The 26,949-nt window shown below is 38.9% G+C and overlaps 1 protein-coding gene across 1 annotated transcript; it reads left to right on the top strand.

Annotated features, from left to right (window-relative positions):
- The first annotated feature begins 145 nt into the window (after positions 1 to 145).
- ZRSR2 (zinc finger CCCH-type, RNA binding motif and serine/arginine rich 2) lies at positions 146 to 23,913 on the top strand. The gene is made up of 11 exons (XM_036303988.1): positions 146 to 498; positions 900 to 979; positions 4,087 to 4,165; positions 7,390 to 7,498; positions 7,694 to 7,780; positions 10,752 to 10,790; positions 11,884 to 12,002; positions 16,565 to 16,778; positions 20,209 to 20,264; positions 21,241 to 21,350; positions 23,392 to 23,913. The coding sequence occupies exons 1-11, from the start codon at positions 170 to 172 to the stop codon at positions 23,892 to 23,894; spliced, it is 1,725 nt and encodes a 574-aa protein (XP_036159881.1). The 5' UTR covers positions 146 to 169; the 3' UTR covers positions 23,895 to 23,913.
- Positions 23,914 to 26,949: the final 3,036 nt, after the last annotated feature.

Genomic DNA, 26,949 nt, shown 5'->3' with positions numbered 1-26,949 from the left:
GCAGCCCGCAGATGTGAATGGAAAGGGGTGAGTCTGGAGCTTGGTCTGAGGCGCTGATTGGTGGAGTCTCGGCAGGAGGCGCAGCCCGGGAAGTCGGACTGGGAAGCAAGGCGAGCTGGGGGCGGGGGGAGGATGAGGAGAAAAGAGGAAGAAGTGTCACTTTAACCTCATGGCCACAAGCCATTCCACTATGGTGTCGAGAGCGGTAGGAGGGAAGAGATCCTTGCAGGCCGGCATAGCGATTCTCGAGAAGGAGACATTTATTTGTGCAGGGTTTCGGAAGACGCGCCAGCGACGGCAACCTCCCGTTTTCTATGTTGGGTGCGTCTGGGCGGAGGCACGCCCGCGCTCCGGAGCGACCGCCGGGCACGTGGTTCCGTCCGCAGCTGCGCAGCTGCGCGCTCCCCGGAGCCCGCCTTTCCGGGCAGGCTCTTGTGGGCGTGGCGGCGCCGGCAACATGGCGGCGCCCCAGGCGGTGATGCTTCCGGACAAACTAAGGTAAGTTGTGCTGAGGGAGGTGAGCTGGTTAGAAGAGGGGACGGAGCGGGCCGAGCCTGGCATGGAGGGTGTGCAAGCAGGAAGGAAAGGGGAGGTAGCCGGCGGCCGCGGCGGCTCGAGCCCTCCCGGGACGCTCTCCTGTCCCGGATGTCGGTGGGCTCTCGGTGGGCTCCGGGAGGTGAGCAGGAGAGCAGGTGGCGGGATGAGAACACCTGCCGTCTGGGCGGGAAAGGGCGAGGGATGGCAAATGCATGTTCTGTAAATAAAGCACGGGAAGCAAGATTTCACTCCCGAGCGGCCGAGGGATTTCCTGTCACTGGGCGCCGAGGAGAGCGGAGCCCAGGCAGGCAGCGCCTCAGGTGCGGCCACTGACGCCGAGTGTGCTTGTCTGCTTTTCGCAGCCACAAAAAGTACAGGGCCGCCCTGAAGAAGGAGAAACGGAAGAAACGCCGTCAGGAACTCGCTCGATTGAGAGACTCAGGTAACTGGCCTCTTACTCCGTTTTCTGTGTATGAATGAAGTTGCTCTCCCACTGCCCTCTTAACTTGCCCCTGTCAGAAGGATGCTGAGAATTGTATCTGGTAGGAATTGCTGGGGCTCCTGCTTCCCAAGTCAAGTTATGTTAGACCCATGTCGGAAACCTTGTTACCGTACTGCAGAGGAGGAAAAGGTCTTGGTGAATCATCACCCACTGATTGTGTGTAGGTACTTAGGAACTATCAAATATTACAGGTGCACACATCATGAATTACAGCAGCTAGCACAGCCCTTGCACGTATTAAGTATTCGGTGAATGTTTTTCTTTGCAAAACCAGCAGGAGTTGAGGATTTTAGACATTTTGCAAGTTTCTCTCAAACTTTAGTAATATAAGAGACCCTTTGTTGACTCAAGTTGTTATTGATACGTTATTGAAATATATAAGTATAAAACTAGTTACCAAACTCTTACTTAACTATAAGTAATATATATACAAAACCAAGTGAAATTACACATCCAGTAAAAATCACATCTATATTAATGTGATGTTACAGGTGATGGGAGACAGATACAACATGAATATGGCACTGATTGGAATTTGAAATCCTATTACTAATACTATTGCCCTGTGGTTATTTTTCTGTTAAAATACTGTGGAACATTCATCTGTACTGGCCATGGTATCATTTGTCCTTCACATGGCGAATCTAACATTTATATGTTAAACCTCTCTGTTTAATATAATGAAATTAGTACTACTAACTTAGTTATAAAATTATATAGTAGTTACAAATGTAGATGGAAGCACTGAAATCATATTGGACTACTGAGTTATAATGGTTGCTGTACAGATTATCCAGAATATGCTTATTAAGTTATCCTGACAATTCTTGAAGTTCACAGACCCTGGCCTTAAGTAACTAGGATTCTTGGGCCTTGAGAAACAAAGCCATAGAAGTTTTATTTACCACTGGAGTTGCCTAGTAATTATTTAGAGCAAACATGTTAAACTCAAAGGCTAACACAGGCCAAATAAAGAAGGTTTAAGTTTATGTGGGCTGCAAAAAAACCAAAAGCATCCATTTTCATAGAAACGTAGGTTTATTTCAATAGAGATATGCTGAATACAAAGGGTTGCAATAAATGCGTAATCGTTAACATAAAATAATAGAACATTTTAATAAAAATTAATATCTTTTTCTTGAACATTACTTTACCAGACACTGAATTACTGCACAAATTAATAAGCGTAACACAAATAAACCTATTTTTCTTGTTCTTGGAAAGAGCAGTATTTCCTGTTGCGCACACCAAAAAAGTCAGTCCAAGACTAATGACATGGCCATTGGCTGCTAAAATATTCGCTGCTGGTATCAGTGGAGAGAATGGTATGCCTGCACGTAAGGGGAATGAATGCAACATGATTAGTAATCAGTCATTAGCGATGTTGTAGTTCATTATTAATAATTATGTATAACAGAATATTGTAAAAATTAAGTTATGGAATTTTTATTAAAACACTAGAGGCCCAGTGCACAAAATTCGTGCACTTGGGGGTTCCCTCAGCCCAGTTTGTGCCCTCTCGCAGTCTGGGAGTCCTTGGGGGATGTATGTCAGTCTCTGTCAGTCAGACATCCTTAGCGCTGTCGTGGAGGTGGGAGAGGCTCCCGCCACCTCCACTGCGCTCACCAGCCATGAGCTCAGCTCAGGGCTTCTGGCTGAGCAGTGCTCCCCCTATGGGAGCACACTGACAACCAGGGGGCAGCTCCTGCGTTGAGCGTCTGCCCCCTGGTGGTCAGTGCACATCATAGTGACCGGTCATTCTGCCATTTGGTCAATTTGCATATTAGCCTTTTATTATATAGGATTTCTTACATGCCATTATATTGGCTGGGCCACAGACATATTCATCGTGGGCCGCATGTGGCCTAGGGGCTGCGAATTTGACATGCTTGATTTAGAGGCAATGCTTGGGATATTTAGAATGGAAAAAGTGTGTTTAACTGCAACCTTTGTTAGCACCTCCTTTTTTATTCATTTAAAACTGGTCCACTAGAGGCAGGATAAAGTATCAGGGATAAAAGGAAAAACAGGGTGAGTTCAAGTTATTGATGCTGTTAGTGATTTCCCCACCCCCTTAAAGTTCTCAGCTACCTTTATTAACCTGTTTTCTTCTAACACTTTTTTTTAAACCTCTTACTTTTTTTCTTTCCATTTTAAATCCTATAGCTGTTGTTTGTATTGCATTGGATTTTTTTTTAATCCCCTTTGACTTTGCAGAGTGCGTTGGGAGTGAGCCTTTGTGGAGAGGCGGTTCATTATAGCACACATTAGATGGGTAAACAGTGCCCAGAAGGTTAGATTATAGAGGTATTCTAAAAAATTGCTATAAGAGTGAGTTGACAAATGATTGGTAGAAATTTCTGAAATGTCGGCCTCTCAATTACACGTAGTCTCTTTAGCACCAGCTTCTACTTAAAATAACCTGGAATGAGCTGCCTTGTCAGCAAGTTGTAAAACTGGCATGATTCCATACATAATTGCATGTATAATACAGTTAGATATATTGTATGATCAAATATATGCAAGGATACATATATGTAGAGAATAGGCTACACCCAAAACTTTTAGTGATCACCTGGAGTGTGTGAGCTTGGTTTGAGGCATGATGAGGAGTTGAGCAAATCAGGCAACAGATACTTTTGCATATTGGCTGTGTCTAGGCCAGTGGTTGGCAAACTGCGGCTCGCAAGCCACATGCGGCTCTTTGGCCCCTTGAGTGTGGCCACGAAGTTTCAATTGCACTGTATGGTGCGCGCCCGCACGTGGTATTTTGTGGAAGAGCCACACTCAAGGGGCCGCAGTTTGCCGACCACTGGTCTAGGCAGTGTCTAGTCCAGCGGTTCTCAACCTGTGGGTCGCGACCCCTTTTCATTTTGATGCTCAGATTGTACCAAAGTTGGGCAGTTAGAGCCTTATTATTGGAAAGTTTTGAAAACAGGACCATACCATAAATGTAAAAATTAAAGAATGTATCTGTATTTTTTCCCTGTAATATTGACTAAGGTTTTGTTCTCAGATAGTTTAATAAAACATTTAAATTCCCCCAGGACTCTCACAGAAGAAGCAGGAGGAAGAGGAGGAATCTTTTATTGAACAACAAGAAGAGAAGCTGTTGGAGATAGAGAGGTCAGCATAGACTGAGCACTTCTTGTGAAGCCAGTTATTTCATTTGAATATTATGTCTTTACTAAGGAGTATGAGTCTTTTTTCTAGCACCCTGTCCAAAATAAGTCTTATAAAATACCTTGGATAATTAAATCTCTAGCTGACAGGCTATAACTAGATGTTGTCATATTTTTAATGGAAGTATTTTTCTGTTTTTGCTAATTCATAAATGTTTTCGAAAAAAATCCAAACAAGAAGTGTAAAAAGTGAAAGGGCGTTAATGAACTCACCACACCCAAAGATAGTCACTGTTAAGAATGTAAAAAAGAGCCCTGGCCTGTGTGGCTGAGTTGATTGGAGCATAGTCCTGTACACCAAAAGGTCATGGGTTCGATTACCAGTCAGGGCACATACCCAGGTTTTAGGTTCAATCCCTGGTCGAGTGCCTACATGATGCACCCAATCCATGTTTCTGTCACTCTCCCTCCTCCTTCCTCTCTAAAATTCAGTAAAAAAAAATCTTCAGGTAAGTATTAAAAAAAAGAATGTAAGAGAGAGAGTGTACATGTATTTCTACAATAGGATGATATTTATATGTTTTCTGTACATTGCTTTTTTTGCTAAATATGTAGGTCATTTAGTGTTGATGCAGAGATCCAATTCAACCAATTCAATGGCAACATAGTATTCATTGTATAGATATAGCATAATTTATTCTTTATTCATAATTTAAAATTTACTAATGGACATGTAAGTAATTTACTATTAACTAACATTTGCTTACTATGTACTATTAATTTACATTCAGGGTTTTACTATTATATAAAAAGTTGTATTTAAAAAGGCACTGGCTGGTGGTTCAGTGGTTAGATCATTGGCCAGAGCACTGAAGGGTCACAGGTTGGATTCCCTGTCAAGGGTATGTACCTCAGTTGTGGGTTTGATCCCGGTTGGGCAGCATATGGATGCAATTGATGTTTTTCTTTCACATCCGCCTTCCTCTCTCTCTGAAATCCATGGAAAACATGTCATCTGGTGAGGATTTTTTTTAAAAGTTGCAGTGACCATATATATCCTTGGTAACTGTCCTGTTATTTCCTTAGGAAAATGCCTGGAAATGAAATGGTTGCGATCAAAGGATAAATACACATACAATGTAGATGGGCAGGTAGGAAGGGCTTCCCAGTTTGCAGTCTGCAGCCCCTCCAACAGTGAATCAAGGTGCCCATCTCCCCATACCTTCACTTGCACTAGGTATTATCAATTTTATAAACTCCTATAGTCAAAAGTTGTATTTCATTGTTTCAAATGTACATTTCTTAATTAGTAGGGTTGAGTATCTTTTTATATATTTTATTACATATTTATAGATTGCTTGCTTAAGTCTTGCATATTTCTCTTTTGTTACATATTTTTTAAGTTTGTTGTGTGAGCAATGTTATTACTTGATTAAGAATATTCTTTATCTGTCATATGTGTGATGTGTATTTTTTCTCATTTGTCATCAATCCTAACTTGGCTTACAGCATTAATTACCATCATTTGATTTTCATATTGTCAACTGTTATCATGTTATCTTGCCTTGGTGTCTGACTTAAAAAAGGCCTCCCTCATTCCAAGATGCCAAAATATTGTGTGTTTTATTCTCTAGTATTTTTCAGGGGGTAGTTTTGTCTTTGTTTAAGTTAAACATAGTAATGTTTAATGCTACTCACTTGTACACTTAAAAATGGTTAAAATGGCAAATTTTTATGGTATATTTTGCCACAATAAAAAAAATAAAAATGTTTTAAAAGGAGAAAAAACTTTATAGACACTCTCTATTTAGTATGTTCATTAGAAATGTTGCTTCTTATAATTAATTCCTGTTATCTACCTAAGCACATAATTAGATGAATTGATCAAAATGCCAAACAGAAAAAAATGTAATAGTGATTGGGAACATGGAGTAGATTCAGCCAGATCTGCATTTCAGGCCTGGCCCTGCTACTTAGTAGTTGTATTCAAGTTGCTTAATCTCTAAGCTTCAATTTCCTTGCCTTAAATACAGAGATAAAGTCAATCATAGTACCTACCTCATAAAATTGGGATAAATGCATAATACTTAACATAGTGTTAGCAGATAAGAGGTGCTGTGATAACTCTGGTTCTTATTATTATAGATTTCTGTTATAGTGCTGTTACACAGTTGATCCTTGAACAACATGAGTGTTGGGGGCACCGACTCCCTGCACAGTCAAAAATCCATGTAAAACTCTGAACATTTGCAGTATGCCAGTCTCTATCATGGCTAAAAGACGTGTTCCTAGAATCTGCAGTTGGAAATGGAATATATTTTCCCCATAGATTATTTGAAATTGTGACTAGGTCCCTAGACATAAAACCTTATTTAACTCCTAATGTTGCTGAAGAGATGTAGAACAATTTCTCATATTTCATTTCCCATTTCGAGATTCCATGGGGAAATGCAATCTGGATTCTAAACACCCCCGATTGGCTAATAAACTTTTGAGCCATAACCTATCTTTAAATTAGAAACTTGTGATATTTGATGTCCAAGACACCAATTTAAGATAGCATCATTCTTTATAATTGGTCATTTTTAAAATAAACTAGACACCTGCTAATTTATTTTTATAACTCCTTGTCATCTTTTCTTAAAACTAACTTTCTTCACTTTAAAGACATGATGATTTAGTTTTATTTTCCTTGTTTCAGTTGTTTCAGTGCTTGGGACAAACCACAGGAGTCTCTTAACTGTATATAGTAGCAGTCCAAAGGCTTATGGCAGAAGATGCCATTTTTCCCTACTGCTGCAATCCTGCAATTGCCACTTTTAGAATGTGCAGAATAGGAAGGGTAATACATTTTGAATGTGAAAAGCTATATGTGGCTTTGAAACTTGTTACTTGCTTTATTGGCATCTAAACATCACTATGGTCAACCGACAGGGAAAGTTGTAGTGTCATTGTTTTATGTGAGAAATGTCACAAATACAAAATGTAGTAGTGATTTTAAGCTATTGCCTTCTAGGAAGACAGTTGCTGAAGTAAGTGTAGTGCTTTTCTAAGATCATTACTCATGTCTTCTGACCCTCTTACTCCCACTTAACTGCTTTCTAGAAAATGTCTTTCGTGATAGTTTAATCATTTTCAAACATGCCATTATTTGCTATTATGTGTGTTTGTGTGTATTTGTAGATTATTGCCCATTTCTTTTATTTGATTGCATTATCACATTTATAGGCAAAAATTACATGAGGAGTGGTTGCTGCGGGAGCAGAAGGCACAAGAAGAATTCAGAATAAAGAAGGAAAAGGAAGAGGCAGCTAGAAAACGGCAGGAAGAACAGGAGGTACAGTATTATCAGACAACCAGTTGACTAGTTAACCCAAAACTCATTAAGAGTTATATATCTTGATCTTAAAAAAATGGATATCACTCATTTTATCAATGGTGTAAAAAATTGTTTTATTTGCCCTGTATGTGAAATGTTTTAAAAAGTAAGTCTGAAAAAAATATTACTTTTCCTTTTTTCCCCCCTGTAAAGAGAAAGTTAAAGGAAGAATGGGAAGAACAGCAGAGAAAAGAGAAAGAAGAGGAGGAGCAGAAGCTACAAGAGAAGAGAGAAAGAGAGGTGATTCCTGTCACAGGAGGATAAACGCACTGCGTATCCTCTTAGTGAGCTGATGTGGCAAGTGATGGGGTTGAAGATTAAGGTATAGGCACAGCAGGGCTTGGGCTCCAGTTTTTTGCTTAGAAAGAGTCATGTTTTTAGTGAAGTATACACTAGAGTTTGCTTCTGGTGCTCTAGAGTTTTTCATCTGTGCATTGGCGGATACTTTAATTAAGGTTTTTCTTCAGCTTTACCCATCTTACCCTTTTCACCAGGGATGGGCAAACTCTGTAAAGGGCCAGAGTGTAAACATTTTAGGCTTTATGGTTCATACGGTGTCTGTTGCAAACACCCAGCCCTGCCAGTGTGCCGTGAAAGCAGCCAATAGATACTCTGTAAATGAATGGTTGTGGCTATGTTCCAATAAAACTTTATTTTTATTTACAAAAACAGGCAGTGGGCCCCTGCTTTATACTATGTACCACTGTAGAGCAAATGCTGTTGAATATGGGTTGACTTACAGAATAATACTTTGTATGGTTTTCACATTTGATTTATAAGAGTTAACTGCTTATGACATGTCGGCAAGAATTAGTTGATAGAAAGAAATCTGGAACTCAAATTTTGAGGAATTAGGAAGGTTTTTTTGTTGTTGTTAAATCTTGACTTCCTTTCTATCTTGGGCTATAATACAATTGTAGCTAATACATAGTTGCTCATTTAAAAAAATTTATAAGGTTATATGTACATATTTCCTGTCTGTATCTTCAGGATTCTTTTTAAAGATCTGGTATATTTTGTTGCTGTTCCTTAACAGTGTATTTATTTCAAAGATACCACAGTTCATCTTTCCTGAGTCATTCATCAGGATGTATCTTTTCTGTAATATTGCTGGGTTTGATTAGTATAAAATTGGGTAATTAAATCACTATATCATGGGGAAAATGCATTTATTTACACCCTAGTCATGATGGGTAGAAGCAGCCTTTTTGACCTTTGCTTTTTGTGTCTCAAGCTCAGGCTATCAGTTAATTCCAGTGCAAGTTTTATTAGACACCCTTATTTGAGCACTGCTTTCCAGATTAAGACAAGACCACAGTAGTTTTCTAGGAGCAGGGCAGTTGTTTGGAACTTGTCATTTTTTAATAGAGAGTAATCAATTCCCATTTCAGTAGTAGAATGTTCTTTAATTTCAGTCTTTCTGGCATTAGATAAAAGCTAAGGCTTTTTAAAAAAATACTAAGGCATTTGTTTCAGAGGAAGTCTGTTGAGACATTAAGGAGAAAGGGGTAAAATGAAGTAGATTCTAAGCTTATAAAAGGGTTATGCAGTCTCTTTCCGCTTTGTGCTAGATACTTCTCTAGTGGATAGAGATAAAGTATCAAAAATGTCCCTGCTCTCATTGAATTAGTTTTCTAGAGGGGAGAGCTGGATGATAAGTAAGCAAAAAAAAAGCTTATTTTAAGTGCTATAAGATCATGTTAGGTGCTGTAAAGAAATAAAGCAGAGTCATGTGATAGAGTGACAAGGGTAGGGGAGTACTTTTTTAGATTGCCTGGTCAAGGAAGACTTCTATGAGGAGCCGATTTGTCAGCTGATACCTGAGTGCAGAGATCTCAGGGAGAAAAGGGGTCCAGGCAGAGGGAAGAGGCCTGTGCTTGGAGTGGAAAGAAGGCCAGGGTACCTTAATCCCAGAGACCAAAGAAGAGTGGCAGGTGGAAAGGTCAGGAGGGTGGGCAGGGTCAGATCATGTAAGACCTGGATTTGAAGGAGGAATTTGGATTTTATATTAAAAGTAATGGGAAGCCATTGTAGGTTTTTTAGCAGGGAGTGACTTCATCTAATTTATATCTTTACCTTTAACAGAGCATTCTAACTTTTGTATAAAGAAGCGGGTAGTGAGCAAGGAGGCAAAAGTGGAAATAAGGTGATCAGTTAGAAGGCAGCTGTTCCAGATAGGACATGGTGTTGGTTTGGATGAGGGTAGTGCTTAATACAGAAAAGTACACAGATTTGGGGTGTGTTGAGGCAGAATTAATAGGACTCTAGCTGGTAGATTGATTGTACAGGGAGGGGAAAAAGGGAGGGGAGCCCTGGCTGGCGTGGCTCAGTGGATAGGGCATCAGCCTTCGGATTGAAGGGTCCCAGGTTCGGTTCCGGCCAAGGGCACATGCCTGGGTTGTGGGCTTGATCCCCAGTGTGGGGCGTGCAGGAAGCAGCCGATCCATGATTCTCTCTCATCATCGATGTTTCTCTCCTCCCTTCTTCTCTGAAATCAATAAAGAAATATATTAAAAAAAAGAAAGGGAGGGGAGTTTAAGCCATACACTTGTAGGTTTTTAGTTTGAACTGAAATGGGGTGAGAGGTAGGGGAAAAGTAGTTTTCATTTGATCTTTTAAGTTACTAAGGACTCTTACATGACCAGGTAGAGTTATTAAGAAAGAAGCTAGATAGATGAGTCTTTTATGTAACGCTTTAAGGGTCTAGGGAAGAAAAGTCCGTTGACCATAATTTCAAAAACTTGTTTAAATGCCAATGAAGTCAAATCTATTGGCATATTGCAGGACTTCCTTTGCCTTATTGAAAAGTTTGAGATTTTTCATCAATCCTAATTACTACTGTTCATGTCACATTTTAGCATCTATGAAATGTTTATGATGTTTCTTCTACCTTTGTGTTTTATAACATAATACCTCATCTTAAAAACTAGAACATGACATATATGCTCAGATACACTAAATATGACTGTTACTGTTCTAAGATATTTTCAGTATTTTTGCAATCTGAGCCAGTAAATGTCCTATTTGAATGAAAACTCAACTTTGAAATCTTTTCAGAAGATTAGTGCTGTAGAAAGCAAATCAGAAACTAAAACTTTCTGTATGAATGGGTTGTTAAAATTTTTACACATGAGATTCTTAACCAGAGAAACCAGATGTGACTTACCTGACTTCCAGGTTTTCACTAGTCCTATGTTTGCACCATTTGTAGGAGGCTGTGCAGAAGATGCTGGAGCGGGCTGAAAATGAGGTATTTTCAAAACCTTTCGTTAAGAATTTGAGACTGATGAGCATTTCTTTAAAAACAATACTTCCAGCAATGTTATTTTTGCGGTTGGCTCTGTAGATCGTGTCTAAAATATCTGGGGTCACTTTTGCACCTCTGATTTATGTAACAACAAGAACGGCAGAAGTTAATCAGTGAATAAAAGCAAATGGTATTGAATCACCCCTGTGGGCTGTACTTGTTTATACTCCTTAATGTATGAATAAGAAACAGCATACACTCTTACCCTCTCCCCCCAATGGACCCTTTACCTTCCTGCTTCAGAGTAACCTTGATTTCTCTCAGTGGTGGTTTTCTAAAACAGTGGTTCTCAACCTTCCTAATGCCGCGACCCTTTGATACAGTTCCTCATGTTGTGGTGACCCCCAATTTCATTGTTACAAATTGAACAGAATTAAAGCATAGTGATTAATCACAAATAACAATGTGTAATTGTATATGTGTTTTCTGATGGTCTTAGGTGACCCCTGTGAAACGGTTGTTCAACCCCCATAGGGGTCGCGACCCACAGGTTGAGAACCGCTGCTCTAAAAACTCCTGGCCATTTTCAGAATGCCTGGACAAAGGGAAACCTTGGTGACTGCTCTTGGTCGCTGTGGTGATGCCTGATAATGGGTGGTGACTGGGAACCAAGAGAGACACACAGTTTGTGTCTCAGCCCAATTGCTTTTCAAGTCTCCATTACATGTTACAACTTAAGTTACATGGTACAACTTAACACATTGTATGCGGGAAACGTGTTTACACGTTTTACGTATTTATACGTTCTACCAGTGTAGTAGAGCGCGGGACAAGTATTAATACGTTTTTTATAGACTAGCGGTAGAATGCGGGTAACGTATAAATACGTAAACTAAAGTTATCGTAATTTTACTGAACGTTGCCATTTGCGCAAAAAATTAGCAAAAATGGCCCACGCCACCTGTTAGCGCGTGATAAAAACTACCCGCAAACAATGTGTTAATATTACTAAGATAATCCATCTTTATTTTTGACCAAAACAGTTGAATACATTTTAAACATTTAATTCTTAATGGATCATGGTTATTTTCAACAGTTGGAAAATAGTGCCACATGGCAAAACCCAGAACCACCCACGGATGTAAGAATAATGGAGAAAGATCGAGCTAACTGTCCATTCTACAGTAAAACGGGAGCTTGCAGATTTGGAGATAGGTAACTAATTTTGCTTTATCATGTCAGAATGAAGTGCCTCAAAATGTTGAGCTTTTTGAGTTCTGTTTTTAGAGGTGACTTGGGCTTGAGTTTGAAGTGTTCACAGTCAGGCATCTGCTATGTTCTTACTGCTTCTCCAGTTCCCCACTGTCTGTTCTCTGCTTCCCCCCCACACATCTTACCCCTACCCTCTAATAAGGGGTTTAAGGCTGAAATGAGTGAATGTAGGGAAAGCAGGTAGAACAGTGTCAGGCAAATGGCGAGCACTCTTGGAGTGTTTTTTGCTATTATTGCCATTATTCTCTGAGAAACTCTTATTCCCTGCCTCTTTTGCATCAGTGTTTTTGAAAAAAGACATTCATGTGGAAAATTAAGTGTTGATGTCTTCATTTAGCGATGTCTTCATACCTACTGTATGCCAAGCAATGGCGATTTTTATAATTTGGCCTGTTTATGAATGAGTAACTCAAATTAAGTAAATAATTCATAATGATAAATGAATCCACCCAAGGCAAAATCTAATTATTACTATGCATTCTGCAGAAGAAAATTTCTAATCATATATTAATGTCCTGTTAATTCCAAAAAGGGATATGAATAGTCAATTTCATACGTATTCGATGAGAAACTGTATGTTGTCTCTCGTGTTTATCTTATTCATAAAATTATCCCTGCCATGAGATAATTTCCTTCTTTGAAAATATGAACCTTCTCTATCTTTCTCTTCTATTTCTTTTTAAATTTAAGCATTAATACCATTTTACATTTTTTTAAGAACAACGGTCCTCAACCCTAGATGCACATTAGAATCACCTAGAAAACTGTAACAAAAAGTATGTCCTAATTCAATTTGAATAAATCAGAGTCTCTGAGACTTGGGCAGCCTTAGTTTTGAAATGTCCTCAAGTGTTTCTAATGTCCCCCAGGATTGAGAGTCCCAAATGCAGGGTGGTTAACTCCTTTTATATTTTATAATAGGATTATATATGCCCAGAAGATCTTTGAAAGGATTCACAGGATCTGGTCAATAGTGAAAGTTTCCTCTTGAGGAACTGGGAACTAATGAAACTTTATTTCCCTTTGTACTTTTACAAGTGTTTTCCAAATGTATGCTCAGTTTCATCAAGAAATAATGATTAATGTAAAACACCAGTGTGCAATTAAGACTCAGCATGAGTTTATATTTGTGTAGATAGTTGAACCAGATTGCATTTAAGGTCTTCCAGCTGCAGGTTTCCTCATTGTTGAAACATATCTCTAACATTTCCTTGAATTTTAAGTGTGTGGTCTTCTGATTCTGGGATTCTCCTTCTGTTGGGCATAAGATAGAAGGGAAAATGTCCTCAGCAGTTTCAGGAAATCACTTGACAGTGCTTAATTGCAGAAAAGGTTATGGCCTATCAGGCTCTCAAAACTCACCCCTGAGAGTCTTTTCAAGGAAATACTGACAGTGGTCTGATTAGTTTGGGAACATTTCTTAATATTTTGATAGGCATATGACATTTTACCATCACAACTATTTAAAAAAAGTAGGACAGCAATTTGGATATTTTCATTGTTCAAGTGGTGAGTTGTGAAATCAAATTCTAAGAAATTAGCATTTACAAAATCCAGCACCATCCCTTCCAACAAAAACACTGCCCTTTTTACAGGGAGCCTTAGGGACTTGCTCTGGATCGCACAACTGTTCTTTTCTGTTGAGATCTGTCACATCATCAGTCAGCACTTCTGTAGCCTAAGCATTTCTTTGGTTTTGTTTCTGTCATTAGTACAGTTCAATTCTAGAACCTTTCTGGAGTTGGTATATTTTAGAGTCAGAGCTTTGAGGGGGGTTGTTATTTTTTTCTTCCTAAAAGAACATAATTACTGATGAAAGGTAAAACTTATCAGAGTAGTTATTTATACCTTATGCATTTCCTGCACTAAGGAAATGCATGAGGTATAAAGAAAACTCAGGGTCTCCTGCACTGTTTAATAAAATAAAAGAAATCAAAATTAAGGAAAGGAGGAGAAAGTGGGCTGTGAATGTGCAGAATATTTGACACTGGATTTGAATATATCCCAGGCAGATGGTGAGCTATATAGTTCCTACCAAAAAGGAAGAATGAGCAGTATCTCTGGAAAGGCAGAAATTTTCCTGGTATTGGATTCTAAATTTTCTCCCATTAAATACTATGTAAAGACATTGAATAGGAAGGTAAACAGTAACTTTGATAGATGTTTTGTTAACAGTTGCATATGTAATTTTCATGAGAATGTTTCTTACAGAGACCTTCAATAAATGATTGCAGCCTAATTGCAGTGTGTGTGTGTGTGTGTGTGTGTGTGTGTATGTGTGTGTGTGTATGTGTGTATATATATAAAAGCCTAAATGACTATTATGACTGGTTGACTGGTCAGTAGCTATGACACGCACTGACCACCAAGGGGCAGATGCTCAACACAGGAGCTGCCCCTTGGTGGTCAGTGTGCTCCCACAGCCAACCTCCTGCAGCTGGCCAACCTCCTGCTGCCCCCCCTACCCCCCCACTGGCCGGCCAGGCCGAGGGACACCCCCCCATCTGTGCACGAATCGTGCACCAGACTTCTAGTGTGTGTGGTACCTGGAGTGTTCCCTTGAAAATAGAAAAAGAGGTGCCATCAGTCAGCTTTACCTGAGGGGCATTTGGAGACCCACACCATTTATTGGCTGTCCTTGGGGTAAGGTAATGTTAAGGTATGTGATTTTGTGCCAGTCTTACTTGATTTAAGTATCTGAGTAATGGGTAAGTGGCATGTTCTAAACAAGGGGTTCTTAAACATGGCTGACCTTCAGGACCAAGTGGGGAGTTACTTTGAAAATATGGGTCTCCCACTCTGAAATCCGAACAGATGATCCGTGTGCAAAAGAATCACACAGGCCTGGTACCACAGCATTAGACTGCTTTTCCAAACCTCTTTTTATCTTAGCTGAGTTCAGTAGGAGCTGTAGGGCTGGCCTTGAATATACTCAGATTATATGGCCTATCTCCAGGCCAAGGGGACGTTTTCCCTAGATGGGAACTTTGGCTCTGTTCCAGAACTCACAAACACTCATTTGACACCTTGGGAACTAAAACCAAGTTCATTTAGATGTAATAAACCCATGAGCAGGATGTTAACCTTGTTAAATTCGTTTCTTGTTTAATTCTGCATGTGCTTCATACTTGTAAAATTCTGATTCACGGCTAACACTGCCAGTTAGGTTGAATCATTGCTCTTTGTTCTGTTGGTAGCTGTACTTGGGAAGATGGATCTCATCAGAAGGTCCCTAACTGAATAATCTAGGCGGGTCCTTTGGAAAAATAACATTTCACATTAATGAACACTGACTACACATTTCTGAGCTAGGCACGGTGTGTGTGGGCATTCTGTGTGCAGTATCTCACTAGGTGTACAGGTACATACTGTACACATGGAAAGTGAGGATGAGTTAAACATTTAGTCATTTTAGGGCCATTATTTTTCCCAACACATGCCTAGTTCTTCAGCTTTTTTCTTTCTAAAAGTTCTGGGTTGGTTTTTTTTTTTCCTAAAAATTGTGCCCTAATCAATTTTATAACTAGAAACCTAATCAGGAAAATTTTGATGATTTGGAATTGTGAAGTACATTTCTCCCCCCTCATTTTATTTTAGGAGAAGGATGTAAATAAAAAAATAAAAGATATTTAAAGAATTATTCAGGTATGGACTGGTCCAGTTTACACAATGAAAAGAAAATTGTTCTTCATAATGGTTAGTCTTCTTCAATTAAATAAAAATTAATTACAGTTGCCATACCATTTGATGAACTGTAGGTTAACTCAGATCTCTTGGATCCTTTCTTAATTATCAGCCATGTGACTTGGGTAAGTGCTTGCTTCTTTGCAAAGTACAGAGCCCCAACTGTCCCAACAGTTTGCAAGGATCACAGGGGAAAAATGTAAAAATGCCATGAAAACTTACGTTATACATGTATGAGGTTGAAGTACTCCATTAGTTGGCAACTCTTAGATTACCCTATTCTCTAAGCATCAGGTTAGTTGAAGATTGTCTAGAACAGCTGTGGGCAAACTACAGCCCGTGGGCCGGATCCAGCCCGTTTGAAATGAATAAAACTATTGAAAAAAAAAGACCGTACACTTTTATGTAATGATGTTTACTTTGAATTTATATTAGTTCACACAAACACTCCATCCATGCTTTTGTTCCGGCCCTCTGGTCCAGTTTAAGAACCCATTGTGGCCTTCGAGTCAAAAAGTTTGCCCACCCCTGGTCTAGAACCAGGATTGTATTGTTCTCACCTTCCTCCTAAGTCCCACATGGGGTATCTAATGGCAAATGAACTTGGAAATAATTTTTGCATTTTAACGGGAATCAATATATTGCTCAGTCTTAAAACAGTTTTCTTAAGTATTGAAAGTTGATGTCTGAATGGATTTATTTCACAATTAAGTCAAAACAGCCAAGTTACTTGAGTCTCCATCTCCAAATTTAACGCAAGCACTTTATGTGTAATTTATAACTATTGGACTACTGAATTTAAACTTTCCTTTCATATGCAGGTGTTCACGTAAACACAATTTCCCAACATCGAGCCCCACCCTTCTTATTAGAAGCATGTTTACAACATTTGGAATGGAGCAGTGCAGAAGGGATGACTATGACCCTGACGCCAGCCTGGAGTACAGTGAAGAGGAGACCTACCAGCAGTTCCTGGACTTCTATGAGGACGTGCTCCCTGAGTTCAAGAACGTGGGGAAGGTGATCCAGTTCAAGGTGGGCATGCACAGTGCGCATGAAGGAGGAGATTGGGTCACTTCCCACTGAAGTACCCAGTAGGACAACAGAGCTAGGATACAGGCTTTCTGCCTCGGTGGGGGTGTGTGCCGTGGTACAATGCCTGGCCCTGTGTAGGCCACCCAGGCACTCAATGAATGTTAGTCCCCTCTCTTGGTAGAGGTACTACATGAACTCATGTACTAGCATGACAGTTCCTGGGTGTCAGGGACTAGATGGGAAAGGCTTTCATCTCTTCAGTACCTTTATGATCTAACTCTCCTAGCTGGTGAATTCTCTGCAGAAGGTCCCTACAGACAGTAGTCCCAGCATTCAGTTAAAGGCCACCTATGGTAGAGAACATGCAGTACCTCCCTTCCTCCCTCCCTCTGTGGGTAGTGGGTCTCACCTAGAGCTGCAGTGTGCACAGTGTGATACCACTCCACTTACTGAGTTTGTTGTTATATTGTTGCATTGTATTGATGGTGCCAACCCAGGTACATGTTCTTTTTTTTTTGGAAGTACACTGGAACATAGGTCTTGATTCCTTTTCTTTACATTATTTTTATTCATTGGATAATTTCGGTACTGAACATAGTATTCCCAAAGTCATGGTTTGTGGTGCAGCAAATGGGATGAAAAAGAGGCATTCAGATTGCACAGAATTAAGACAACAGGAAAGTCAGATGTAATAGCCACTGCTCGCAGGACCTGGTAGTGGAATCCTATCACAGTGAAGACTCCTACTTTGTGAATGATCAGATCCAATCCTGAATGATTCTGTTATGTTAGGGTAGGAAAATGTCATATCTTTTCCCATAATTTGGGAAAAGATAGGAATAAAGTTGTTTTTTTTCCTGATTGTTGGAAATAACAGTTGGAATAGCCAAGAGTAGAGCAACTGCTAACCAGCAGCACTTGTGAAATTCAAAGCTATACTTATTTCTACCGATTTTAAGATTTTAAAATGTTCTTCCCCCCTTTGCCTTTTATTTCTGTTGTGCATGCCTTTCTGTCTTCGCACTACTTCTCAGCACAACCAATAAACACTCAAGTATAATTGCCTGGTTACCCACAGCATGGAGCCACATTAGTGGGGTTTGGCTAGACCTGCATTCTGGAACATGTCACCTTACCTCTCCATGCCTTTTCCTCATCCTAAAAGCGAGGGGATTGGACAACATTAGTGGTTTCCCTCTCGGGATCCCTACATTACACTGCTCCATGAAGTCAGTGGTGGAGCCACTTTCAAACTTCAGGCCAGACCAGCCAGTGTGGCTCAGTGGTTGAGCTTCGACCTATGAACCAGGAAGTCACAGTTCAATTCCTGGTCAGGGCACATGCCCAGGTTGCAGGCTCAATCCTCAGAGTGGGGCATGCAAGAGGCAGCCGATCAATGATTCTTTCTCATCATTGATTGTTTCTATCCCTCCCTCTTCCTTTCTGAAATCAATAAAAATATATTTAAAAAAACAACACACAAAACTTCAGGCCAGTTAGTGGAAATCACACCATTACCTGCAACTAGCCACCTACTAACCATGGTGTATTTGTTTTCTTTTGTTTAGAATTTTATCAGCCTAGGTCATGCTAATCACATTGGTAGTTATAAATGGAAAGGTGTTTGTATAGTAAATTTTTAGTAGGAAAATTTCCAAAACATTAAATTTATCATGGAAAATTAATAATGGGTCTTTGTGAATCATTGGCTTAAGTTAGCTGTTCTCAACCTGTGGGTCGCGACCCCTTTGGCGGGCGAACAATCCGTTCACAGGGGTCGCCTAAGATCATCCTGCATATCAGATATTTACATTACGATTCATAACAGTAGCAACATGACAGTTATGAAGTAGCAATGAAAATAATTTTATGATTGGGTCACAACATGAGGAACTGTATTAAAGGGCCAGAAGGTTGAGAACCATTGGCTTAAGTAATCGCTAAGGTCCCTGGTACAGCTGATGTGGCTACCCAAACAGATCCTGCCTCTTTTTGGATGGGTGCTCTAATAAAAATACTCTAGAACAAATTTGTAAAATTAAACATTTATTTTGAAAATAAAAGCTGAACATTACTATGAATATTTGAGGACCTTTGTATACCATTATATAAAACCAAATAAAAAAATAAAATAACCACCTGGCCGGTGTGGCTCAGTGGTTGAGCATCGACCTATGAACCAGGAGGTCATGGTTCGACTTGCCCAGGTTGTGGGCTTGAGCCCCAGTGTAGGGCATTCCAGAGGCAGCCGGTCCATGATTCTCTCTCATTGATGTTTCCCTCCCTCCCTCCCTTCCTCCCTCCCTCTCCCTTCCTCTTTGAAATCAATAAAAATATTTTTAAAATGAAATAACCAAATTAGATATGTCATTTTCTAAGGCAAATGAACAAATGTTCAACCTAACTAGTAATAGGAACAGTGCATATTAAAATGACAGATTATTCACACCTTATCAGGTAAAATATTATAAATTCTCTTAATACCAAGACTGGGCAAGGATGTGTGAATTAGTAAAACCACTTCAGAGGGCAGTAGTTGTCAGTACCTAGTGAAGTTGTAAACTTACAAATCTGCACGCTACTTGTGTGGTCATGCACACAGGGGAAATCCATCCACCCACAGACACGTGTTCCAGAATGCTGGCTGCTGCACTGTTTGTTGACGAAAAATTGGAAGCACCTTGGATATCTGTCATTTGAGGAGTGGACAAATTGATTTGCTAATTTGATATATTCAGTATACAGTAGTTAAAATGAGTCCTTAAGTTTATGGGATTACATCTTGAAAAAAGGATGTGGAATAAGTACTGTTTATGTAAAAGTTTAATATGTGCAAAGCAATGCTATACATCATCTATATATATATATGTTTCTTTGCATATGTATACATAAATATGTGTATGCCCATATATGCATAGTGGACATACATTTCTGTGTGTGTATGTGTTACTGTGGATATTTGTGTAAGTGTGTATTTATGTTTGGAATGTGAAGGATATGCCCAACCTTAGGATAGCGCCTATGTATGTGATGGAGGAGGGAGAAAAGGATGGAAGAGATTCAGCTGGGTCTTTAATGTTTTACATATTTAAACATTCTCTGTCAAAAAGGAAAATGTCAGTGTTAAATCTGGGTGGTATGTAGATGGGCTGGCTTTTTTTTCTCGATTTCTGTGCATATGTGAAACATTTCACATTTATGGGGGGGAAAGATCTGGATGAACAGGAATCAGCTAATTGGGGCCTGCAAAACCACTCTGTGCTGAAGTATACCTTAAATAGACGTGAGAGTGGGGTAGTACCTCGATTTTGGAATCTTCTATTAATAACTAGTTTTCATAGTGTTGACCTGAACAAAATGTATTTAATGGCTGAAGGGCTTCTTTTCCTTAGTTTTTTTTTTAATGATAGAATTCTTCATTGCTCCTTAGGTCAGCTGCAACTTAGAACCTCATCTGAGGGGCAATGTGTATGTTCAGTACCAATCGTAAGTATTCTGAACATAAAATGTCTTCACAGTTTGTCACAGTATAGTGTTGTGACTATGTTGGTGTCTGGGATTGTTTCCACGGAATAAAATAGCTTTCATATGCATGGTATTTTTTAAAATATATTTTATTGATTTTTTACAGAGAGGAAGGGAGAGGGATAGTTAGAAACATCAATGAGAGAGAAACATCGATCAGCTGCCTCCTGCACACTCCCTACTGGGGATGTGCCCGCAACCAAGGTACATGCCCTTGACCGGAATCGAACCGGGGACCCTTGAGTCCGTGGGCCGACGCTCTATCCACTGAGCCAAACCGGTTAGGGCTGCATGGTATTTTTTTAAAACGTAAATATTAAGAGCTGATATAGAAATATAGGAGGGATTTGAAAATAATACATTTGGATTTCATTCTTTGTATAAGTACATAGTTTTGAATCTTTTGTAATATAGTAATTTTTTACTGATATAATTTTAATAATTAAAATACAAACTGAAAGGGATAAGTAGAATAGAGGAAAGTATAAATCAAAAGAGCCAGGAATTGAAGCCCCAAGTAATCTCTGTGTAGTTAGTGTATCAATTCTGCTTGTTTTGTTGTTTGCCTGGCCCACACCGTGGCTAATGAGTTAATTTAACCATTGTAATAAGAATAGTGATCTTAACTGAGAAATAATTGACACTGATAATGGGAAACACTTCTGCATTTTTAATGGTCCCATCTTTTGGTTTAAGAAGCTTTGACTCAAGCCAGTTTCCATGCATCAGAGCCTCTCAGAGAGTTGGTAAAAAGGGTTCCTGAATAAATGGTGAGCTTCAGCAGCTGGAATGTTCTAATGAGTACTCTCTTAGTAGTACAAAAGCAGTAAGCTTGGAGGTCCTACAATAAACGAATAAAAGGGTTTGTTAACAACAGCATTAATCTACATATTAGAACATTACTGTAAAGCGTGTCCTTTAATTTGTGGTTTAAAAGGGAAGAAGAATGCCAAGCAGCCTTTTCTCTGTTTAACGGAAGATGGTATGCAGGACGACAGCTTCAGTGTGAATTCTGCCCAGTGACCCGGTGGAAAATGGCAATTTGTGGTAAAATATAACATGATGATTTCCCCCCAGTTATTCTACTGTTATATAAAAGGAAATTTTTAGTGAAAAAAATAATATTTTAAAGAAGTCAAGCATAGCTTTTACCTCACACAGTAAATGAGCCGAGATCATTGTATAAAAGACATTACATTTTAGATCTGTAACAGACCTTGTGTGTCTCTTTGTGCATGATATGACTGAAGTCACAGTGTATTGGTGACGGAGTTGGGCCAGAATTGGGTCTTCTCGTCCTCAGTGCTGGGGCCCTGTGTTTAATACTTTAGGAAGCCTGAGAAGTTGTGGCCCTGGAAGCCACCTTTCCTTATTGCGGTTTCAGAGGTGTTTGCTATTGATGGCTCCCCTCACTTAAGCTGTGTTGTTTTCCCCATCTTTATCCCTAATGAATCTTTGCCACCTAAAATGTTACCTGTAACATCCCTTGCCTTACTTGAAATACATGCTTTTGTGCAGTAGATTGATTCTAGCTGTGGGATGTGGTGAGGGCACATTCAGTCAGACTGACTCATCGACAGTGGCCCCAAATCAGGAAATGAGTCAGTCCCTTGAGAAGCCAGCAATTTTGATGGCCTTGTTCTTTTTTATTTCTCTTGGATGGGCTTATCCAAACTGTATTGCTAAGGTACCGGAAGCAAAGAGATGGAACTATTTGTGTCTTAAGGGAGCACATTCCTGATCCTTTACTGTTCTTTGCTTTACACGTGTCTGCTTAACACCTCTTATTTAAAAATACATAATTTACAAAGTCTGAATCTTTGGCAACCTGGTCGTAATGGATGCTGTCACTTAAAAACCACTTATTGAAGAGGGGGAAAAGATTTTGGAATCCCTTGCTTTGGAAAACGAGAAGAACCATTATACCTTAAGATTAAAGGCTTGGGGGATGAAAGAAGTGGACCCGTTTTCTCCATAAAGGTGTTTATTTTTGTTAGTTCTGGCAGTCTAGTATGGTTTCACTGAGGTAATTCTGAGTATGACTTTGACTCTCCCAAAGCAGGAGACTATTTCACTTGTGTTTTGTTTTTCAAAAATAACAGTTTGGTTATTTTTCCCACTAACTAGTGATGTTGAGCATTTTTTCGTGTCCTTGTTATTGGCCATTTGTCTATTTTCTTTGGAGAGATGTGTATTCAGATCCTTTGCCTATTTTTATGTAGGTTACATGTCTTTTTACTATTGAGTTGTAAGAGTTCATGATTTATTCTACAGATAAGTCCTTTATTAGATCTATGATTTGTAAATATGTTCTCCCATTATGTGGGTTGTCTTTTCACTTTGACGGTGACCATTGAAGCACAAAAGTTTTTAATTTTGATGATAACCCATTTATCTAATTTTTTTTCACTTGTGCTTTTGCTGTCATATCTAACAATCCATTGCTTAGCCACATGTCACAAAGATTTTACTTGTATGTTTGCTTCAAAGTTTCATAGTTTTGTGTCTTACATTTAGGACTCATCCATTTTAACTTTCTTTTTGTATATAGTGTGTGGTATGGAGGTATTTCTATTTTAACTGTTTTACATATTTGGGAAATTTACTGCTTTAAAAAAAAAAACTTTGAAGACCCCAAAAAGATTTCTGAGTTGTTCAACTGGATTTCACTTTGACAAGAATCTTTCATATTAAAAATACTTGGTAAATTTAAAAGCATTAGGCCAATGTTTACCATCTTCTTCTTAAAGTGTTAATTAGGGATCTACATTGTCAGTGAGTGGGATGGTGAAACCCTAGAAAAACTTGGAGTTACCACTTGTGTCATTTGCATGCCACACAGTAATCCAGTAGAGAAATGGGATATCCTGGCTAATTAAGATTTCTGATTCGTTACTTTTCACAGTGCCATTTGTTAGAGCACTTGAATATATTTGAAATTCTGAGAACCAAAACTGTGACATCAATTTATATTATCTAAATAATATAAAGAAGAAAATAGTTCTGTCATGTCCAACATAAGAAATGTACTTTCTAAAAAGGATAAAGTGCCAGCAAGAAATGCTATTTCCTCACTTTGCCATTGCAGGTTTATATGAAATGCAGCAATGCCCAAGAGGAAAACACTGCAACTTTCTTCACGTGTTCAGAAATCCCAACAATGAATTTTGGGAAGCTAATAGGGACATCTACCTGTCTCCAGATCGGTCTAGCTCTTCCTTTGGTAGGAACTCAGAGAGGAGAGAGAGAATGGGCCACCATGATGAGTACTATGGCAGGCCCAGGAGGAGAAGAAGCCCCAGTCCGGCCCGTTTCTATAAAAGAAATGGAGAATCTGAGAGGAAAAGAAGTACCCACAGGGATAAGAAGTCTCACAGACACACAGCAAAAAGTCGAGAAAGACACAGTTCACGAAGTAGAGAAAGAAAAAGGGACCGCAGTCGGGGCCGGAGCAGCCGGAGCAAGAGCCACCGTAGCCGAAGCAGGAGCCGGAGCCGGAGTCGGAGTCCAAGCCCTTCTAAGTTCAGAAATTATAGTGGGAGAAGGTCAGGTAGTAGAGACGGAATTATTCATAGTCCCAAATCCAAATAAACTGATTGTGTTTTTAAATGATTGTATATGTTATTTATTATGGCTGCTCCATACCTGGGTGGGGGCTCTGAATTTAAGTGGATTAGCAAGTCTGGTAGAACCCTATTATCATCTATAACTCTATTTAAAAATATTAGCACGGCTGGTGTGGTTCAGTGGTTGAGTGTTGACCTATGAACCAGGATGTCACTGTTCGATTCCTGGTCAGGGCAAATGCCCATGTTGTGGGCTCGATCCCCAGTAGGGGACATGCAGGAGGCAGAGGATCAATGATTCTCATCATTGATGTTTCTTTCTATCTCTCCCTCTCCCTTTCTGAAATCAATAAAAATATATTTAAAAAAATAATTTTTCTAATAACTTATATGCTTCTTTTAGAAAACTTAAATGTATAAATAACATAAATATCACTTGTAATCCTAACCCTTAAAGATAACCAGTTAACAATGGAGCATTACTTTAGTCTTTTTTTTCCCTCTTCTTATGGGTGTGTGCACATTTTTTACACAAAGAACATAGATGGCTGCAGTTGAATATGGTTTTTGTCACACAAAATATTGTCATACTTTCTCAAGGCCAATTCTTAATGTTATTTTTACTCACTGCATAGTGTGGAACTCTTAATTTATTCAACCATATCCTTGCTCAATTTTAAGTTATTTTGACTTTTACACTATTAAAGAACCCTGTGCTATAAAAAATCCTGTGGTAGATTTCCTTACTTTCATACATTTCTGATTATCTCCTAAGGATAAATTACATCAAGACATATGAATACTGAAGTATTTCCAAATTGCCCTCCAGAAAAACTACACAAATTATCAATAATAAATTTTGCTATTCCCACATCCCACATTACTTTTTACCAACTTGGTAAATTTTATGTGTTTAACTTTGTTTCTGTACACATTGGCTAAGTAAAACACTTTTTCTGTATTTAATGGCCATTAAATTTGGTTGTTTGCCCTTTATTAATAATCTATTGGATTTTTGTACATGCAATAGTTGATCAGTTTGTTTTACTTTAAAATTCACTTTCTCAGTTTTAAAGTACTAAAGGGTAGTCAGTTTTTTTTTCTGCCTCCCTCCTATCCCCTATTTGCAGTCCCTTCTCAGAGGTTTCCCATTAGGGTGTTCATCTTTCTTTATAGTATATTGGAGAGTTCTCTATATACAGGTAAATTTTTGTCATTTTCAGGAAAATTGGAGTCGTTGCTATTGGATATGCCTAGTGTTACAGCAATTCTGGTAAAAAAAGAAAGTGGTCTATTTTAAAAGCTTAATGTAGGGGAGGCTGGGGGAAGGTCAAGGGGAAAAAAAGGAGACAAATGTACTACTCATAATATTTTAAGCCATAAAAAATATTTAATATAAGATATTGTTCTTAGATTTCAGATCATAAAAGCTCTCACCTTCCTCATAAATTTTTAAATTTTCTTAGTAACCTTTCCATTGACATACTAGGGATCTTGAATTTCAGAGTATATGGAAACAAGGACTTAAGGATACACAAAATAGCGAAGTTAATTAGGAATAGAAATTTCTTCAAGATTGACATTTCTGAGTGATATCTGTTGAAAAAGCCCTTTAATCTGTAGTCTATAAAAGGAAGTTGTGGTCCAGAATACATTTTACTTTAAAAATTGATTTGCTTCAGGCTTTAAATACATTTTACCATAAAAATAATTGTAAATTTTCTGTAATTATTTACAGCAAAGCATGTCAAACTCATGGCCCGCAGGCCACATGCCTCATTTACTTGGCCTGTATTAGCCTTTGAGTTTGACATGCTTGATCTACAGGATTCACTAATGCCAAATAGTTATCACCGAATTCAAAATTTTTAATAACTTTCCTAAGTACAGCCAAGTTATACACAATTAAAGGTGGTATTCAAAGCTGAACAGTCTTTAGTGAATCATGGAGGGAAAAATGTCATAGAGGTTAAACACCAGCTTGTGCTCAATCAAGGTTATGAGTTATAGTATTAAAGGGCAGCGTCATATGGAGGGGAAGAAGCAGTTTTTATGTTCTTATTGATTTCAGAGAGAGGAAGGGAGAGATAGAAACATCAATGATGAGAGTATCATCAATTGGCTGCCTCTTGCTCCTCCCTCCTTACTGGGGCTTGAGCCTGAAACCCAGGCATATACCCTGACTGGACCTCCTGGTTCATGGGTCGATGCTCAACCACTGAGCACACCAGCTGGGCAGGAAGAAACAGTTTTTAAACCACAGACCAGTTCATTATCCTGAAAAATGTCCATCTTAAATATTAATGTTTTTAAACTTATAACCTAATTACCACTTATAATTCAAAAATTCCAACTCTACATTGCTCACAGCCCAAGGGCCTGTTTTCAGTGAATAAATAGCAATGTATTCCAGCCGTGGGCAAACTACGGCCCGGATCCGGCCTGTTTGAAATGAATAAAACTAAAAAAAAAAAAAAAAAAGACCGTACCCTTTTATGTAATGATGTTTACTTTGAATTTATATTAGTTCACACAAACACTCCATTCATGCTTTTGTTCCAGCCCTCCGGTCCAGTTTAAGAACCCATTGTGGCCCTCAGTCAAAAAGTTTGCCCACCCCTGTTTAGACTCTTCTCAACCTGTGGGTTGCAAACAATGAAAATACATCCTGCATATCAGATATTTACATTGCGATTCATAACAGTAGCAACATTACAGTTATGAAGTAGCATCGAAAATAATTTTATGGTTGGGGATCATCACAACATGAGGAGCTGTATTAAAGGGTCGCAGCATTAGGAAGGTTGAGAACCACTGCTTTAGAGGCTAACAGGCTCTTTAAATCGAGAACTATATATATATATTTTTTTTTTTAGCAGACTAGCAACTTAATTTGATGATAGTTGTTTTTCTGGTTCATAGATATTTCTACCTTCTCCCCCCCCCCACCTTGGGCATGTACTATTTGTCTCTTTTCTTGTTTCCTCATTCTTAAATATTTATCTTTTTAGTATCTAACATTCCCCACCTGTAGTTAATAGGAGGTCCCTTAACTAAGCTTTGATTTGCTGCTTATGAGA

Source organism: Myotis myotis, unplaced genomic scaffold (assembly GCF_014108235.1).
Source record: "Myotis myotis isolate mMyoMyo1 unplaced genomic scaffold, mMyoMyo1.p scaffold_m19_p_4, whole genome shotgun sequence".
NCBI lineage: Eukaryota > Metazoa > Chordata > Mammalia > Chiroptera > Vespertilionidae > Myotis > Myotis myotis.
Note: the sequence above shows the minus strand (reverse complement) of the source record. Positions and strands in the feature narration are given on the sequence as shown.

What these genes read in the sequence shown, in the direction of transcription:
- ZRSR2 (XM_036303988.1), top strand. Translation starts at nt 170, where the DNA reads ATGGCCACAAGCCATTCCACTATGGTGTCGAGAGCGGTAGGAGGGAAG. An exon ending in ATGCTTCCGGACAAACTAAG is followed by an intron (nt 499 to 899) that starts GTAAGTTGTGCT and finishes TGCTTTTCGCAG; the next exon opens with CCACAAAAAGTACAGGGCCG. An exon ending in AACGGCAGGAAGAACAGGAG is followed by an intron (nt 7,499 to 7,693) that starts GTACAGTATTAT and finishes CCCCCTGTAAAG; the next exon opens with AGAAAGTTAAAGGAAGAATG.